The sequence below is a fragment of the Sciurus vulgaris genome (genome assembly GCF_902686455.1).
Source record: "Sciurus vulgaris genome assembly, chromosome: 2".
NCBI lineage: Eukaryota > Metazoa > Chordata > Mammalia > Rodentia > Sciuridae > Sciurus > Sciurus vulgaris.
The window spans coordinates 40,247,639-40,264,452 of record NC_136462.1 but is presented as its reverse complement, the minus strand read 5'-3'; the positions used below and the strand labels follow the sequence as shown (position 1 = coordinate 40,264,452).

Genomic DNA, 16,814 nt, shown 5'->3' with positions numbered 1-16,814 from the left:
AAAAAAAAACAAGTCTCAACACATCCAAAAAATATTAAATAATTTCCTGTATCTTGTCTGACCACAAGGAGAAAAATAAATTAAAATCAACAACATAAAGAACTTTAGAAATTGTACAACTACATTAAAACTAAATAACATGCTACTATACAAACAGTGGGTCACTGAAGAAATCAAAAGGGACATTGCAAAATTTCCTGAAACAAATAAAAATGGAAACACAATATGCCAAAACTTATGAGCACAGCAAAAGCAATACTAAAAGGGAAGTTCTAGCAATAAGTGGTAACATAAAAAAATAGAAAAATTCACATAAACAATCTAAAAAAATTTCTCTCAAAGAATTTGAAAAGTAAAAATAAGCCAAGCCCCAAATTAGTAGATGAAAAGAAATAACGAAATAACAGAATGAATCAAAAACTATTACCCCATGTAAATGTATGATTATACAAATGGTATGCCTCTACTTCATGTACAAAGAAACAAGACGTATCCCATTTGTTTAAAATAAAAATAAATTAAAAAAAAAAGAAAGAACGAAGATTAGAGCAGAAATAAACAAAATAGAAACTAAAACAACCACACAAAAGAATGATGAAATGGACAGTTGGTTTTTGGAAAGATAAACAAAATTAACAAATCTTCAGCTACACTGACAAATTTTTTAAAAAGGCGGAGGGAGACCCAAAACAATAAAATCAGAGATGATTAAGGAGACTTTGGAACTGAGACCACAGAAACACAAATTATCATTAAGAGCTATTATGAACAATTATGTGTGACAAATTCTAAACCCTCTTTAATAAATGTTGCTAGAAAAATTGAATATCCATATGCAGGAGAATGAATTGTCCCAAATCAACTCATGATGTATCAATGATCTAAACATAAACCCTGAAAAGAAAACACAGGAGAAACACCTCAAGACATTGGTACAGGCAAGAATTTGGGGGTGGATAGGACTCCCAAAGGCACAGGCAACAAAAGCAAAAATAGACAAATGGGATTATATCAAACTAAGAAGCTTCCACACAGAAAAGGAGACAATAGAATGGGGAGAAAAACTACAGAATCAGAGAAAATATTTTCAAACTATTCATCTGACAAAACTTTAATATCCTGAACGTAAAAGATACTCAAAAACCTCAACAACAACAAAATATTCAGTTAAAAATGGGCAAATGATCTGAATAGGCATTTCTCAAAAGAAGAAATATAAATAGTCCGAACTATATGAAAAACCATTCAATGTCATTAGCCATCAGAAAAATGTAAATCAAAACCACAGGACATTATAGTAAGTGAAATAATGAGACATCATCTTACCCCAATCTGAATGGTTATTATAAGAAAAGCAAAAAAATAACAAATGCTAGCAAGGATGCAGAGAAGGGAACTCTTTTACTCTGCTGGAGGGAACGTAAATTAATACAGCTATTATGGCTAACAGTATGGAAGTGCCTCAAAAAACTAAAAATATATCTAACATATGATCCAGCTATCCCACTTCTGAATATATATCCAAAGGAAATGAATTCAGCATAACAAAGAGATAACTGCATTCCCATGTATATTGCAGTGTTAGTCTTCACAGTCACGAAATGGAATATAGGTATCCATCAGTGAATGAATAGGTAAAGAAAATATGGTATGTACACACACACAAAGTAATGTTATTCAATCATTTAAAAAGGAAAATCTGTCATTTGAAGCAAAATGGATGAAACTGGAGACATTATATTAAGTAAAATAAAACAGACACAAAAAGAAAAACATCACATGTTCTCTTTCATGTGTGGAAAATAAAAACGTTGAGCTCAAAATAGAATAGAGTAATAACCATAATACTTGCTAGAGGAGCAGGAGAAGGGAAAAAGGAGGTTGAATAATTGGTAACAAAACAGAATAAATATGTTCTAATACTCTACAGTGTACTAGACTGACTGCGGTTCATTGTAACCTATCATGTATATTATGAAGAACTGGAAGAGTGGAGCTCCAGGGCTCCGAACAAAGAAACACAGGGGTGGAAATGGTGTAATTCTCCTCATTTGATCAGGACACATCACATACATGTACTGAAGTATTTCACTGTACCACAGAGATATGGGCAACTTTTATGTATTAATTGAAAAGGAAAAAATAAAATGTATAAAGGCTTCCTAATGTCTGGCATTCCATTTTTATAAGAGAGCCTCGCAAAAATCTGAGAATCTACAAGATGGAACTCTTTCAAGGACTCGCATCTCTAAAACTCCTTTTGTGATGCTTTCAAAATCATCAGTTGTGCTTCTAGTCCAATTTGTACCATTCTAAAATAGTTTATGACTGTCTAGACCATTTTTTCCACCAAGAATGTGTGACACTGCTAGATAAAAATGTTTCTGAAGTGTCAAATGTTTATCTTTGCTATTGCTTTACTTCCATTTTTCAAGAAGTCACATGTTGACCAGAGACAGATCCAGGTGTGGTGGAGCCTGAAGCTGTGCAATCTTTAGAATCCCCTTCAAGAAAAAGACTAGAAAATCTTGAAATGCAATTAATTAGACAATTGAAAGACACCAACTCAAATGAGAGCCCCTATAGGTGAAGTTTCAATATCCTCATGGAAAATCTTCCCTGAATATACCAATCTATAAAATTCACAACAATGAAAAGCATTGTTTGTTACCAAGATCCAGCAAAGACTCTCAGGATCCAATAGCAACACCAGACTACAAGTAGCAATTGCAGAGTTAAGTCATTCCCGTCTTCTGGAACACTAACCTAAGCAACCATCATTATAGAAACTAAGAAAATCAAAGGACATAGGTAAGACTGGCCAAAGATTGTCCAACCACTGAGGAATCTGTGTCCTTCATTTTCAATTACAATATCACCACATTTTATTTTACAAGAAAAATTTAAATTGTTGTTATAATATAAAATATGTAAAAGAATCTCAGAATAAAATGGTAGATTCTAATTCCAAAATCTTGCATACAGACTAATACGTGAAACTTCAGACCATACCATTAATCTGTTCCCATCAAAGCCTAGATTTCAGGCTGTATGAGTTCTACAAAAGTCTCTTAAAGACATTACAGTTAATAGAATTTTTCAGTTAAAGAACAAAAATCCATTCCTCCCCACTCTCCAAAAAATTTAATACTGTAAATATTTTTATAGGAAAATGAACTTTTTTAAGATAGTTGTTTACTTTCATTTTTAATGTACATACTCTCTTTAATAAAATGACCATTGAAAATTTTAAGATAAGGGAAATTAAGCTGTTTGTGGTCTTTAGAAAAAAAGGAAGGAATAAAACCGTTTTATTCTTACCACTAAATAACTGGTTTCTATAGTTCAATAAACTGAAACACAAAATTTACAACTGACCAATAGAAAAACATGGAAAAAGAAAGCATCCATACTATAACAAGTAACTTGGATAAAAATTGTAAAAGAAATCAACTGCAGTAAGATTAAAATATAAGTTACAACTCAATTTTTTATAAAAAGAATCTGAGAAATTAATATTTACTAGTTAGGAGAAAATAATACTGGGTACAGTTGTGTATGCTTATAATCCCAGTGGCTCAGAAGGCTAAGGTGGGAGGATCTCAAGTTCAAAGCCAGCCTCAGCAACTTAGTAAGGCCCTAAACAACTTAGTGAGACCCAATCTCAAAATTTTAAAAAATTTTACAAAATGGACTGAGGATGTTGCTCTGATGTTAAGCAACCCTGGGTTCAATTCAGGGTACCAAAAAAACAAGTGTAAACACAACACAAGTCAAATGTAGTTAAAGGTCTAAAGAGAAGATCAAAATAAACAAGCAACTTTTCAAGTAAACTATGAAAACTTCATCTTCTTTAGTCATCCCTTCCAAGGCTAAAATAGCTTGTCTTAGCAAAGTAAAAGTGCTGAAGGAAAAAAATCCCAATTATTAAAACTTTGAATTCCTTTTTTAAGGTCCTTTCTGTATTTCTTATCTTGTTCCATTCAGACTTTTCATTTTGAGTTTATGATACTGTGTATTTTTAGAGACAGAACACATACCTGAAGTGGTGAAACACAGCAGTTCAAGAATAAAAGGTGTTTTTAAATGGACTGTAAAGAATGTCTGAAACGTACTATCCATCTTCCCAAAGCAAATGTTCCAGAGGTTAATTCAAATGCTGGAAAGGATTTCCACCCAGAGTTATCCAAACCATACAAAGTCAATGACTCCACATTCTCTGGGCATGGCACATTTGTTATTTGCTTGGCTGTGTTACTTGTAAATGTTGAATGTCTGATCATAATCTCCCACAGTCTGACAGAGGATGACTGAAGCACAACACAGTCTTGGAATGGTTAATGGAATTTAAGGAGAGCCAAATTTTAAAAAACAGTAATCATCAGGCTCGAAGAACTATGTATAAAACTGTTATTGTTTTCATGCCTCTTATTAAATATATATATTCAATGAATATATATTGGGTATATAAAAAATATAATTTCCACTTTCTATCTTACACAGAATGCCAAGTTCCCCTTTAGTAATTCTAAATGACTTCTACAACTGCGCTGCTATCTTATTGGAAGGAAAATAAAATTGGTTTCACCAAAGTGATCCATCTCTGCTATAATAGTGAGTAGCTATAACAGAAGACCCCTGCCCTTGGAAAATTACAAACTGTAATTCATGGGCATGTCATATAACCTCTCTGACCCTCAGTTTCCTCATCAGTAAAATGATAACGATAACACAACTCAAAGGGTGAAGATTAAAAGGATGATACACGTGAAGTTACAAAGTACAATGTGCTGTTCAACGGTTGGAACATTGCTGGAATGTATCTTATGAGTGGGCTCAGAAGGACCCCCCCGCCCCCGCTGTCCCAGTCATAGACCTACTCCTTTCCTTTCTCCCATCCCAGGATTCAGATTGGGCCCTGTTTGCACCCAGAGTCACTAAATCTTAAAGGGAGAGAATAATTCTAGGTATCTCCCTCTGTTAGCCAACAAGATTTTTTTGAAATCAAATCTCCTACCGCAAACTACTGCTGTATAATCTGGCTGCTTTAATGCCACACCACTGACTGGTGGCAATATTGGGTCTGTGTCCCAAAAAAAATTGAGGAATAGGTAGCTTTAACTTACAGCAGGATTTTTTTTTCAATTTCTTTCTCTTAATTTTCTGCTTCCATCTGTTATATTGTAGAAAAACAGAAAAACTCTGTTAAAAACTGTATGTTTAAAAAAGAGGCAATAAGGCTCTAAACTAAACCCCTTAGTTCAAGGATTTATTTATTCTTAGATCCCTTATTCTGATACCAAAATCTCACAAACAAGCTTCATTATATCTCACAGGAAGGATGGTTGATGGACCACCAAAGAAGAAAAGAACCTTACATCTCAGAAGAAACACAACCTAATCATGAGTTCTACCAACCCATCTTCCTTTGTTATTGGATGATAATGTTGCTAGACCAAAACATCACAAACATTCAGTTACCACTCTTAAGGATGCTATTAAATGCCAGCTGCAATTCACAGACTACCAAATGCTTCCTCCAAGAACCAACACAGTCCATTTAATGCACTTGGTAAATATGGTCTCTGGCTCAGAAGAGGCTGCAACAGTAGGATTATTAAAAGGTTAAAGGGAGGTGGACTAAGATCTGTAGTCAAAGGATCAAAAAAGAGGAAGCCTGAGAAAAGGAGTTAAGGAGGAAGAATTAAAAACAAATAAGAACACAGCCTTCAAAAATTTCAAAGCCATAATTTTAGAAAAATTCAAAAGCACTACCAAAAAGTTTCACAACCCATCAATTCATACGATCTTAAAATGATTTAGATGGAGTCATAAATGGTAGATCAATAACATGTAATTAAGGAAAGCCATGGATAGGACTGGATGCCTCCAGCCTTAAGAATCTGACATCACTGAGACACCTGGGCCCCTGCACTTTTCCTCAATGTCCCCATGAGGAACACAGTCCTTAAACAGGGAACCACCCTGACTTTCATCCGTCATGCATAATGTTGGCTGCTGAGTTAATCCTGTGTTTAAAAATCTGCTTGTGAAATCCATCCCAGAAAATGTCTCTCAGTAACTCTGCTTGGTTGTCTAATTTGATAGCTTAGGTAAGAAATTGTTAATAGCCTTCCAGAAAAAAATGTATTTAAAGCATCTAACTACTCCTGAATCCCCCCTCTCAACACTACAAGATTGCTCTTCTACCCCTCTATCCAAATTTAAAAAAAAAAAAAGGCAAGAGGTTTTTTTAAAGTGTCAGGTTACTGACAAGTAAAAGGCTAAAGTGGATCCTACCTAACCTAACCTATCACAATATGTCTTGCATGCCAGAGTTTCTTAAGGGTCATAAAGCAGGATTGTATGCTTTGAAATGCCATTCCCTCCAAACCTGTAATTTCCTTTCAACTTGCAATACTTCTTGCATCCTCCAATAAGAGCAAAACAGTGCAAGGCTTGGAAATACAATTATTAGATGACAAAATGGAATAGATTCCAAGGCATTCGGATGTGTCATAGAATTTTTTAATTTTAACTAAGACAAAAATGAGATAGAAGCTAGCATATATCAGATTTTTTAATTGACATTTATATACTATAATAGCATAGCAAGGAGGCAGGAAAACCAGAATGCTCACTCATAATACTGAGAATGATAGCCTAGCACCTGATGTTAAAATTCTGCCTCTGTTCTATTAGCCATCAATCCCATTTCTGGGAATGCAGACAAAAAAAAAAAAAAAAAAAAAAAAAAACTTCCACACAGGTCACAAGAAGATGTGTACAGGATGTTTATCTCCAAGTTGTCCAGGGTAGCAAAGAGTCAGAAGTTGGATCACATGACCAGTAGGATGGATAAATCAAAGAAAGGCCATGAAGACACTGGAGCAACAGGCAACAGTCACACATAATGAAATAGGCTGTGATACAGGGACATAAAGAAATCTCAAAACATACCATTAAATGGAAGGAGTTAAAAAACATAAATATTTCCACATAGCAGAGATGATGAGGGTCTTGTAAACAAGCACGTGGAAAGCAGCAGCATTTCAAGAGCATACAAATTCAATAAGTAAATGAAAGATGGATTAAAAAGACTTCCGATAAACACTCAAATGAGCAGCTATAGAAAGAGCAAGGGGGATGGGATGAAGCAGAAAAGAAAGTTTTGAAAAAGAAATAAAGACGGCACATTGATAATATTCTAACAAATTGAGAAGTATGTTTAATTTGAATGGATGGGGAGAAATTGGAAAGAACAAAGAAGAAAACAATAAGAAACAAAGAGAAACCCTAGCCTCTTGGTATGGTAAAAACACAAATTGACATTTTTTAAAATTTTCCCATAAAACAATTCACATTTGAATATTTAAAGAAATGATTGTTTTTTGGTTTTTGTTTTGTTTTGTTTTCAGATATACAGCATCACCAGCCACATTTTCCCACACAAACTGGAGCTCACTGATTGGTAGCTTCTCATTCTTTTGAGTTCATCTAAAATTGGTCATAATGGAATCAGTGGAGGTCTCTAAATTATTCATAAGGCTGCATTCCTCGTCAAATGATTTATCCCCATATTCAGTAGAAATCCAGTGATTCCAAAAGACTAATTTTTAATTATTAACCCTATATCTCTTAATCTGGGTATAATTTTCTTCTTTCTGTTTTCTTAAGTCGCATATTCATAGATTTATTTAAGAAATGGTGGGAGGGAAGCTGTATGTTAAACAAAACCAAAACCTCAGAACAGTGATGCAGACACTGTTTTATAAACATTTTGGAGGTGGTTTTCTGGATTTTTTTGTTTTTATTTTTGAAGTTTTCTTTTCTATTTTTTTATAATATGCTGTTAGTTTTTTCCAGCATTACTATCCTTCCAACCTATGATTTAGAAAGTTAGGGCTTTGCCATAATGTTTTTTAACAAATCTCCCACAACTAGACATTTTGATTATTTCTAGGTCTTCACTCTTCTAAATAATGCTGCAGTAAACATAAAGTGGGTGCAGTTTAATTTTAAAAGGGGGATGAGGAAGTTTAAAATGGGAATGCATTAAAATAAATCATGCTTCCAAGAAAACCTGCCAAGGCTCAGATATCATTTGCTCATTTATCAGATGCTAGACTTCATTGCTCTGTGTGGACCTTAAACTGGCTGCAATTTTTAGATTAGCAAAACACATTTGGCATTTTACGCAAGCAAGTACAAACGGTTTATGTTCAGAATATGATCACTTTGAAAATACATCTCTGATAGGGCAAGACTTAGGGGAAGACTTGCACACTTTTTCTCACAGTGAAAAAGTCCAACATAGCCCACCCACACTCTCCCTCACTCACCTCAAATGTCCTGAATGAAATGCAGGAAATGGAAGCTTTACAGAAGCCTGGAAGACTTTGGCTAGGGTTTATTGCAAAACAAGCCAATCTAATTTAAAAAAAAAAAAAAAAAGATACAAAACACTGTCCTGTGTTCTATAGTATATACAAAGTGAGTAAGATCAGTTCCTGAATTCAAGGCACTTAATCTGGTACTGGAGGAATGAAGGGGAAAGTAGCTCTTTTAGAGCTGAAAATATGTTAATATAACATGCCAGCATTTTTTAAATGAATCCTTTTGTAGGCAAAATTACACTTGCAAAATCGAACTACCTGGGAATTGGGGGAATTGGACAAATACATGAGACACAGAAGGAATGTGAGCAGAACCTCATGATGTGTCCAGATAGGAACAGCAATCCTTGTCCAAAACTTACAACAAAAGCAATAAGAATTCAAACCCAAGGGATAAGGTAAGTTAAAGACTTACCTTTAACTCATGTATGTCAACAGAAATCCACACAAAGAACTAGGAGGAATCAAAGAAAAGAGAGACACCTGTTGTTGGGGGAATCATAAATACCTTCAGGTACAAGAGGGCACCTGAGACAGAACTGGTATGAAAATGAGATGCCAGCAGGTATGGGAGCATCAGTGTTCCCTGGGACTCTCAACCATGCCTGTTCCACAGGGCAAGGTAGACCACAAAATTTAACCTTTCCATAACTTAAAAACTGCCGGGGACACACTGGAGGGTGATGCATGACACAGACCTGCTACTTCTCCCAGAACAGGCAACACACCTCTAATGACAAAGGCAATGCCTTCCCCATGGATAAAACGTCACAAAGACATCAGTGCCACCAAAGGCCACACTTTCCATCACTCCTGTTTTCCAACTGCATACCTGTAAGTAAAGACTGAATGTAGGCATGACTTTAGAAGAGAGGACAGCTACGCAAAGATAAGGGAAGGAAGAGGATGCTTGAACAGATTATTTCTCAAACCTGGATAAACTAACTACAGACCCCATCAGACCCCATCCACCCACTTTTGGTGACTCTGATGCAATAGAGTTAAGAGGTATGGAAATCTATGTTTTGCAAAAGCTCTTTAAGGTTTAGTCAGGCTTAGACTCACCAGTAAAACATGAAATCCCTGGCTTCATTTTAGATTCAGAATGGACATACAGATGTAGATGTAGACACAGGTAGATATAGGTATATAGCGTCTCAGTGTAAATGTGTAGGTAAAAGGTATATCACTGTTTTGCTGGGTCAGTTCCTTAACACAGCTCTACCTCAGTTTTCCCATCTGAAAAACAGGATTGAACTAAAAAAAAAATTTCAGATCCTTCACAGTTCTAAAATAATTTAATTTTGGTGCTTAGTTGAGAGCTTTAAAGAAAAATTAAATCAAGGAAAAAACACCCCATCTGTCCTTACTGAAATGTTGTGGGAAAGTCTTAGATTCTAAATTGCTTCTTATATATAGTTTTCTTTTTCCTCATCTCCTTTTATCATAATACGCTCTTTAAACTTGCAGAAATGACCTATATTTTTTAAAAATTGCCATAAGAAATATAAATGTCAGAATTCTATTTTACATAAGATAAAATAGCAACAGTACAATGTGCCAACATTACAGACCACATGTGATTGACACGGGATATAAGCACTTCATTCTCATGCACTTTAAATGCTCATGGACCATGTTCTCCTGGGAGGGTGGTTGTTTATTCTTTTTTCTTTTTCTTTTTTTTTAATTGATTCTTTTTAGTTACACATAACATTAGGATTCATTATGACATGATTATAAAAGCATGGAATTTGCTCTAATTCAGTCCCCAGTACTTCCCCTTGCCCTCCCCTCCTCCCTTCCCTGAAATCTTGCCTCCACTCTACTGATCTTTTTTTTTTTTAATTAAAAATCACAAATTTACATAGGGCAATGTTGTTTGATTTACTCTGTTATTTTTTCCCTTCCCCCCCACCCCTCCCACCCCTCTTTTCCCTCTATACAATCCTTCCTTCCTCCATTCTTACCACCCTCCTTATCCCTAACCCTAAACCTAACCCTAACCCTAACACTAACCCCTCCTATCCCCCCCCTTATATGTCCTCATCCGCTGATCTTTATTTTGTTTAAAACAATTTTAGTTGCTTCACCGGTGCTGAGTCCTACAGGGTTCTCTGACATAGGATGTTCCTCTGATCACTCAGCATCTTTAACTGGCTCCCAGCTCATTGTAGCTGATCAAAAAATATTTGTTGAATGAACGAATTAATTCCCAGATACAAAAAAAAAAAAAAAACTCTGTCTGCAAAAGTTAACAATGGCTCTTAAACTGCATATTTCCATTGATAATTCAGTCTTCTTAGTTTTCTAATACGATTTTTACCCTATAGATTATATACATGAATCCAAATAAGTAGAAGGCTTTTAGCTACTTTAAGAATTTTGTTCAATTTTAGAAAAGATTCCTAAGTTTTTCCACAACGTACCTGCAAGTGCTGCTTTTCTGCATGACGTCGGCTCGATGATAACCAGAGAGTTTACAAAAACCGTCATTACTGTAAACTACAGGCCAATCCACAATCTGGGCATTTCCCAGTAAGAAACTTGATTCTAAGGAAGAAAGAAAAAACAAAAGGAAGTTATTTAATAGCTTTATTTAAAAATGTATTTCTTTCAAGTAATTAAAAAGGCAAATTCAAACAGATGCCTGATTATGGTACGAGTAACATGACCTAGTCTTGAAATTGATGTAATCAATACAGATCTGCAATAAATACAAGCTTTATACACAAACTAAAAATGCCATTTAAAAGAAACCAAATTATAATACCTCTTTGCCTTCAAGTATACCCTATGTTATGAAAACAATGTGATTACTACTAAATAATATTAATGACTATAATAATTACACTTAAAAATGAATTAATTTATTAAGACCCTATAGTCACTTTTCCACAAATACTCAACTTGATAACAGAGGCAAATTGGATGACCCGCTCCAAAAATTCTATTAATACAATTTTGAAATGATGGGACAAATTCTTTGTATATTAGATTGATCTTGAAAAGTCTAATTTTAAATAGTACTAACGGGTATTATTTTCAGTAGAATGAATTGGACATAATTTTCCTATGTTCATATATAAATACATGACCAGTGTAACTCCACATCATGTACAACCACAAGAATGGGAAGTTATACTCCATGTATGTGTATTATGTCAAAATACATTCTACTGTCATATATAGCTAAAAAGAACAAATAAAAAACTTTTGACAATAAAATAAAAAACAAAGTCTTCTTTTTTATTTATTTATTTTGATTCACTGTACACAAATGGGGTACAACTATCATTACTCTGATTGTATATGAAGTAGTCACACCATTCACATAATCACACATGTACATGGGGTAATGATGTTTGTCTCATTCTACTATTTTTCGTTACCCCCCACCCCCCCAACCCCTCATTTTCCTTATACAATCCATCCTCCATTCTTGCCTCCCTCCCACCCCCTGTTTTGTATCAAAGAAATCATTCAGCCCTTGATTTTTTGGGATTGGCTTATTTCATTTAGCATGATATTCTCCAACTCCATCCATTTACCTGCAAATGTCATAATTTTAATTCTTCTTTATGGCTGAACAATATTTCATTGTGTACATATACCAAAGGGTCTTCTTTTAAAATAAAATTATTCCAAGATACTACTGTCTACCACATACTACACAGAATTTAGAAACTGTCACTATTATATATAAGAAATATCTCTGCTCTATTTTATATAGTAAAGTAGGTTTGCTTTAGGTATAAAATTAACACACAAAAGAAATATGTTTTGGTATCAACCTTGATAGAAAATCCAATCATTTCAGACAGCAACTTTAAGCAGTTTTGTAGATAACATGATCATAAATTAAAGTTAATTAATTAAAATATTTACATAAAAATGAAAAATATTTTAAAATAAAAATATTTAAAAACTAAAAAATTCTAACATGAATACAGTACTTCAAACTATCTACTAAAAACAATCCCCCTTGGGCTCATACTCAGGGTGGTATACTAAAAATAAAAATGGACTTATGAGTAGCAGATTTTAAGTTCTGTCTCAAAGTTGGTCTTCATAAAAACAATAATGCAATTCAACATTTACTAAGTTGTAGTTACTACATAAAAGGGATTGTTCTGGCTCAGACACTGGTATAAAATAAAGATAAATAAAACATACTCTTGGCTGTCAACAAATTTACATGTTTAGAAAAACAAATATACAACAACCAAATCCAACTTAGTGGAATAGATACTATCAAGAAGCACAGAACAACATATCAGGGGGGGGGAAAAACTCTTAAGGACACTAGGAAGCAACCAAAAGTAGGCAAAAATTTAAAAATTCTAAAATAAAAAATAAATAAATAAACTAAAAAAATAGAAATATATCAGGTGAGACATTCCTGTAACTGTGTCCATCCCAAGAGGATTTCTTAGTTTGGACAGTTCATTAGGTGATATGGCCCAGTGGAAATGTCTCTTAAGGCTAAGGAGTCAAAGGTCATAGACCCAACTACAAAAGCATAAACCAGAAAACTTCTAAGAGAAAGCACAGGAGGAAATCTTGCAATATGGAAGAAGACAAAAATTTCTTATATAAGACTCATTTAGCAATCACCATAAAAAAAAATGTTGGCAAATTAGGCTTCAGCAAAATTAAAATCAACTAAGCATTCAAGGCTACTGTAAAGAAAATAAAGTGGAAAACTACAGCCTGAGAGAAAATATTCACAATACAGACATCCCATAAGAACTCCAATCCAGAATATATTTTTTAAAAATTCTACCAAAAATCAAACAACCTAATTGATAAGATAAGCAAATGACTTGAACAGACATTTCACTACATAAGATAGGCAACAGTAAGAAGCACAAAATATGCCATTCACAACCATCAGGCATGAGGTGAGTAACAACTAAAATCACTATGCTATATCACTGCTCACCCATAAGAGTACTTACAAAGGATAATACCACAAAACAAGCATGAGAATCTGAAACAACTGGACCTCTTTATAAAATGCTTGTGAGGATAGACAATGGTATGATCGCTTTGGAAAACATTTTCTTGTACAGTTAAATATTCATCTATGACCCAGAAATTTCACCCCTAGGTATTTATTCAAGTGAAATAAAAGCATATGTTAACAAAAAGATTTGCAGAAAAATGTTCACATCAGATTCATTCATATGAGTCAAAGCATTGGAAATAATGCAAATGTCCATCAACAAGAGAACAGATTCCAAATTGTGCCATATTCATACAAGAAATACCACTCAGCTCTAAAAAAAGGAACAAACTTCTGATACAGTTAACAGCATGCAGGAATCTCAAACATGTAAAAGTTACCAAAGAAGCCAAAACCTTAATATAGGTATACTGAATAATTTCATTCAAATAAATTTAAATATAGCAAAGGTAACATGGTGATAGGGATCAGAACAATGATTTCTTTCTTTCTTTGTGTTAAATGCTTAAGGCGAAGGATATGCTAATTATCCAGAACAACAATTTCTGAAGGAAATAAACAAGGGACTCATTGAAAGAGGCAAAAAAGAACATTCTGGGGGCTGTCATTGTTCTCTATTGTGATATAACTTGCACAGGTTAACATATTTGTCATTGAACTATATACTTGTAATCTGTGCATTTTACTGCATATAGATTTAAAAGAAAACTCAAGGAGAAGAGTGGATAATCCCTTTTGACCAGAGAATCAGGAGTTTTAGGAAAACAGTGACATCTGAGCTGAGGCTTAGCTAGGAGAATGGTAATATACCTCTCCATGGTACCTATAGGGGGTTAGAATAAAGATCAAAATGAATCCATTGCTGCAAAAGTGCTTCAGAAAGCATAAACTCCTCTATAACTCCTCTTTATTTGTAGTATCAATTATAAATACAATCATCTAAAATTATTTTCTTTCCGTTCTTATTCCAGGTCAGTTTACCCTCTGTAATCCATAAGCTTTCTACTGCACCATCAGACAACCATGGCCGGGCATATAGCTACCCAGTCTCCCTGCTTTAACTCCTCCTGATTTTCACTCTTACGCTCAGACTAATCTTAAATTGACCCCTTGAAAGCCTCCTCCATCCTAGACCCCTCGAGAATCCCAATAACTTACATTATCAAATCTCAAATTCCCTTGCAGACTTAGAGTCCTCTGAAATCTGGCCTCACCTTTGCTACTAATGCAAGCATGCATCTCATTACTACTACAGCCTATGCTACTGAAGTATGTCAGTTTCTCCACTGTGTTCCCAAAACATATTGAGTAGTGATGCCCACTACTCAGTCAAAATACTTTCCCTCCACCTTTTGCCTATCAAACATGGTACTTTTCACTTGCTATCCTCCATGCCTAAACACCATTTCTTCCCCTTCCCAACCTGTTGACATCTACTTTTATTTAGATCTAAACTGGCATGACTGCAGGGGATCTTTCCTGACTAGGTCACATCCGTTACATAATTTTTTGAACATGATTTACCTCTTCTGCTACTCTTTAGCAACCCAGTATTTTTCGGACTTGCTTTTTTTTTTTTTTAACTGTCTGAAGAAAGAGAAATATAGTAATATAATAAGAAATAAATAGTCAGGTGTGTAGACATGCACAAAACATGTGTAGGCATGAACCCATGTGAACACACAACTAAAAAGATTTCTTAGGACAACACTCACTGCATGAGATGTACTCTACCATTTTCTGTTCTATTTCAGTTCTGAGGTGTGTAAGTCAAAACCCATTAAATCAATTTCACACCTCAATGAAGGGTTGCATCTCATGGTTTTAAAAACATGCCCGAAGCAACCCTCCAAAAGCTTTGCAGGCCTCCCTCTCTCATAAACAAACTTGTTTTTAAGACAAGTGTTAGGTTTGAATCAGGAGCTCTAACAGTTCCTAGTGGACTCTGCAATTAAAAATCCTCCCCTGCCCCACCACACTATTCTCAATAGCTCTGCAAGGAGAAAACAGTCCAGCTCAGCGGGGCCCAGCTATCACTACCCATTTGTTGTTGATACATTATTTCACTTACATGCCAATAAAAACAACCCTACCCAATAACAAAATTAATAACAAAAACAACCATGAATGGTGCCCTAACACTATGTGAGGCCTTGGGCCTGATGCTGTTCCTGTTGTCTCCAACCCAGAAAACAATTCCCTTTCTCTTCTACTGATCACTCATCAAGCAATAAGCCAGAGACTTGCAAAGCCCAGACTACCGAGAAGCAGCAACTAGAACGCATGCTCCTGAAATTTTAATTCTTGCCTGAGATATCTGCAAATTCAAACTCTTTCTAGGGGAAACTGTCTCTTTTTTGCTTTGGATGGAAAAAAAGGAAGATTGGGCATGAAGGGAAAGACCTAAATAAACTTCCTGCATGGAAGACTAATTCTCTTTCTTGGCTTCAAGGTAGATGTGTTTAGGGAAAAGAAAACGTGAAAGTTATATCAAAAGTGGGTAGTGGATATTTTTCATTACTTCAAGGTCATTTTTCAAAATAAAATCCTTTGGATCTTAACCAATAACAGAATAAAAACAATTTAGATATTTGCCAGGTACATTCTATAGTATCTGTTTGCATATTGAATCGGACCTAGAAACTCAGCATTTTTTTAAAACCAACTTAAAGTTTAAAAAAATAGTTCATGAAACATGCTTTCCATTCATCTTTATACTTCACAACTGAGTTCAGTAATTTAGGCCATCAAAGAGTGAAGTAAGCCAACCAGTGCTCCCCAGCCCCTACCATAAAGCTTTAATGATTGCTCTTTAATAATACGCACCTTACGCCTATGGAGGACAAATAAAAGAACTACTTCTATCATTTCTGAGTGTTTTATAAAACCATAGTTGAGTAAATTAGCCATAGTGCTAATATAAGAACTCATCAACTGATAAATTTTCATAACAATCCAAATACCACAAAAAGCTCTGTCCCAAATAGTCTCTCCACACTAGGATCCCTTCTCAATACTACCAAGAGAATAACTGGAAAACTGGGGAGTTTTAATTTGATCATTGGTTTTCTCATACACCAACTAGTGATAATGATAACCACCACTCTGGATAATTATGGAGGTTAAATAATTAATAAAATCAGCAAAGTTTTTCCAAACTATTGGAGCAGAAAGTCTTTATAAAATATTATTGTATGCAAAATTCTTTTCCAACTGTGTCATACATGGAGAAAAAGTTTGCAATGTATGCAAGGGTACGTGTGTGCATGCATGTGCAAGAGAAAAACTTTTAAATATTGAACCTATAAAATTATATTTATCAGTAATAGCTAAACTACACTATTTTAAAATGAGAAATAAGAGAGTTTTTAAAAATAAGACCAAATTAGATGGAAAATGCCAAAACCTAAAGGATCCATGACCTTCTTTTGTAAATCTGTATGTTAACT

The 16,814-nt window shown here is 34.5% G+C and overlaps 1 protein-coding gene across 1 annotated transcript in view; it reads right to left on the bottom strand.

Moving 5' to 3' along the window:
* The window catches only part of KCNH5 (potassium voltage-gated channel subfamily H member 5), a 700,940-nt gene that overhangs the window by 274,611 nt on the left and 409,515 nt on the right, over positions 1 to 16,814 (bottom strand). Inside the window, exon 4 of the mRNA XM_079126274.1 lies at positions 10,826 to 10,949. Within this exon, the coding sequence (XP_078982400.1) occupies positions 10,826 to 10,848 (23 nt within the window). The 5' untranslated portion in view covers positions 10,849 to 10,949. The remainder of the gene's footprint in view (positions 1 to 10,825; positions 10,950 to 16,814) is intronic.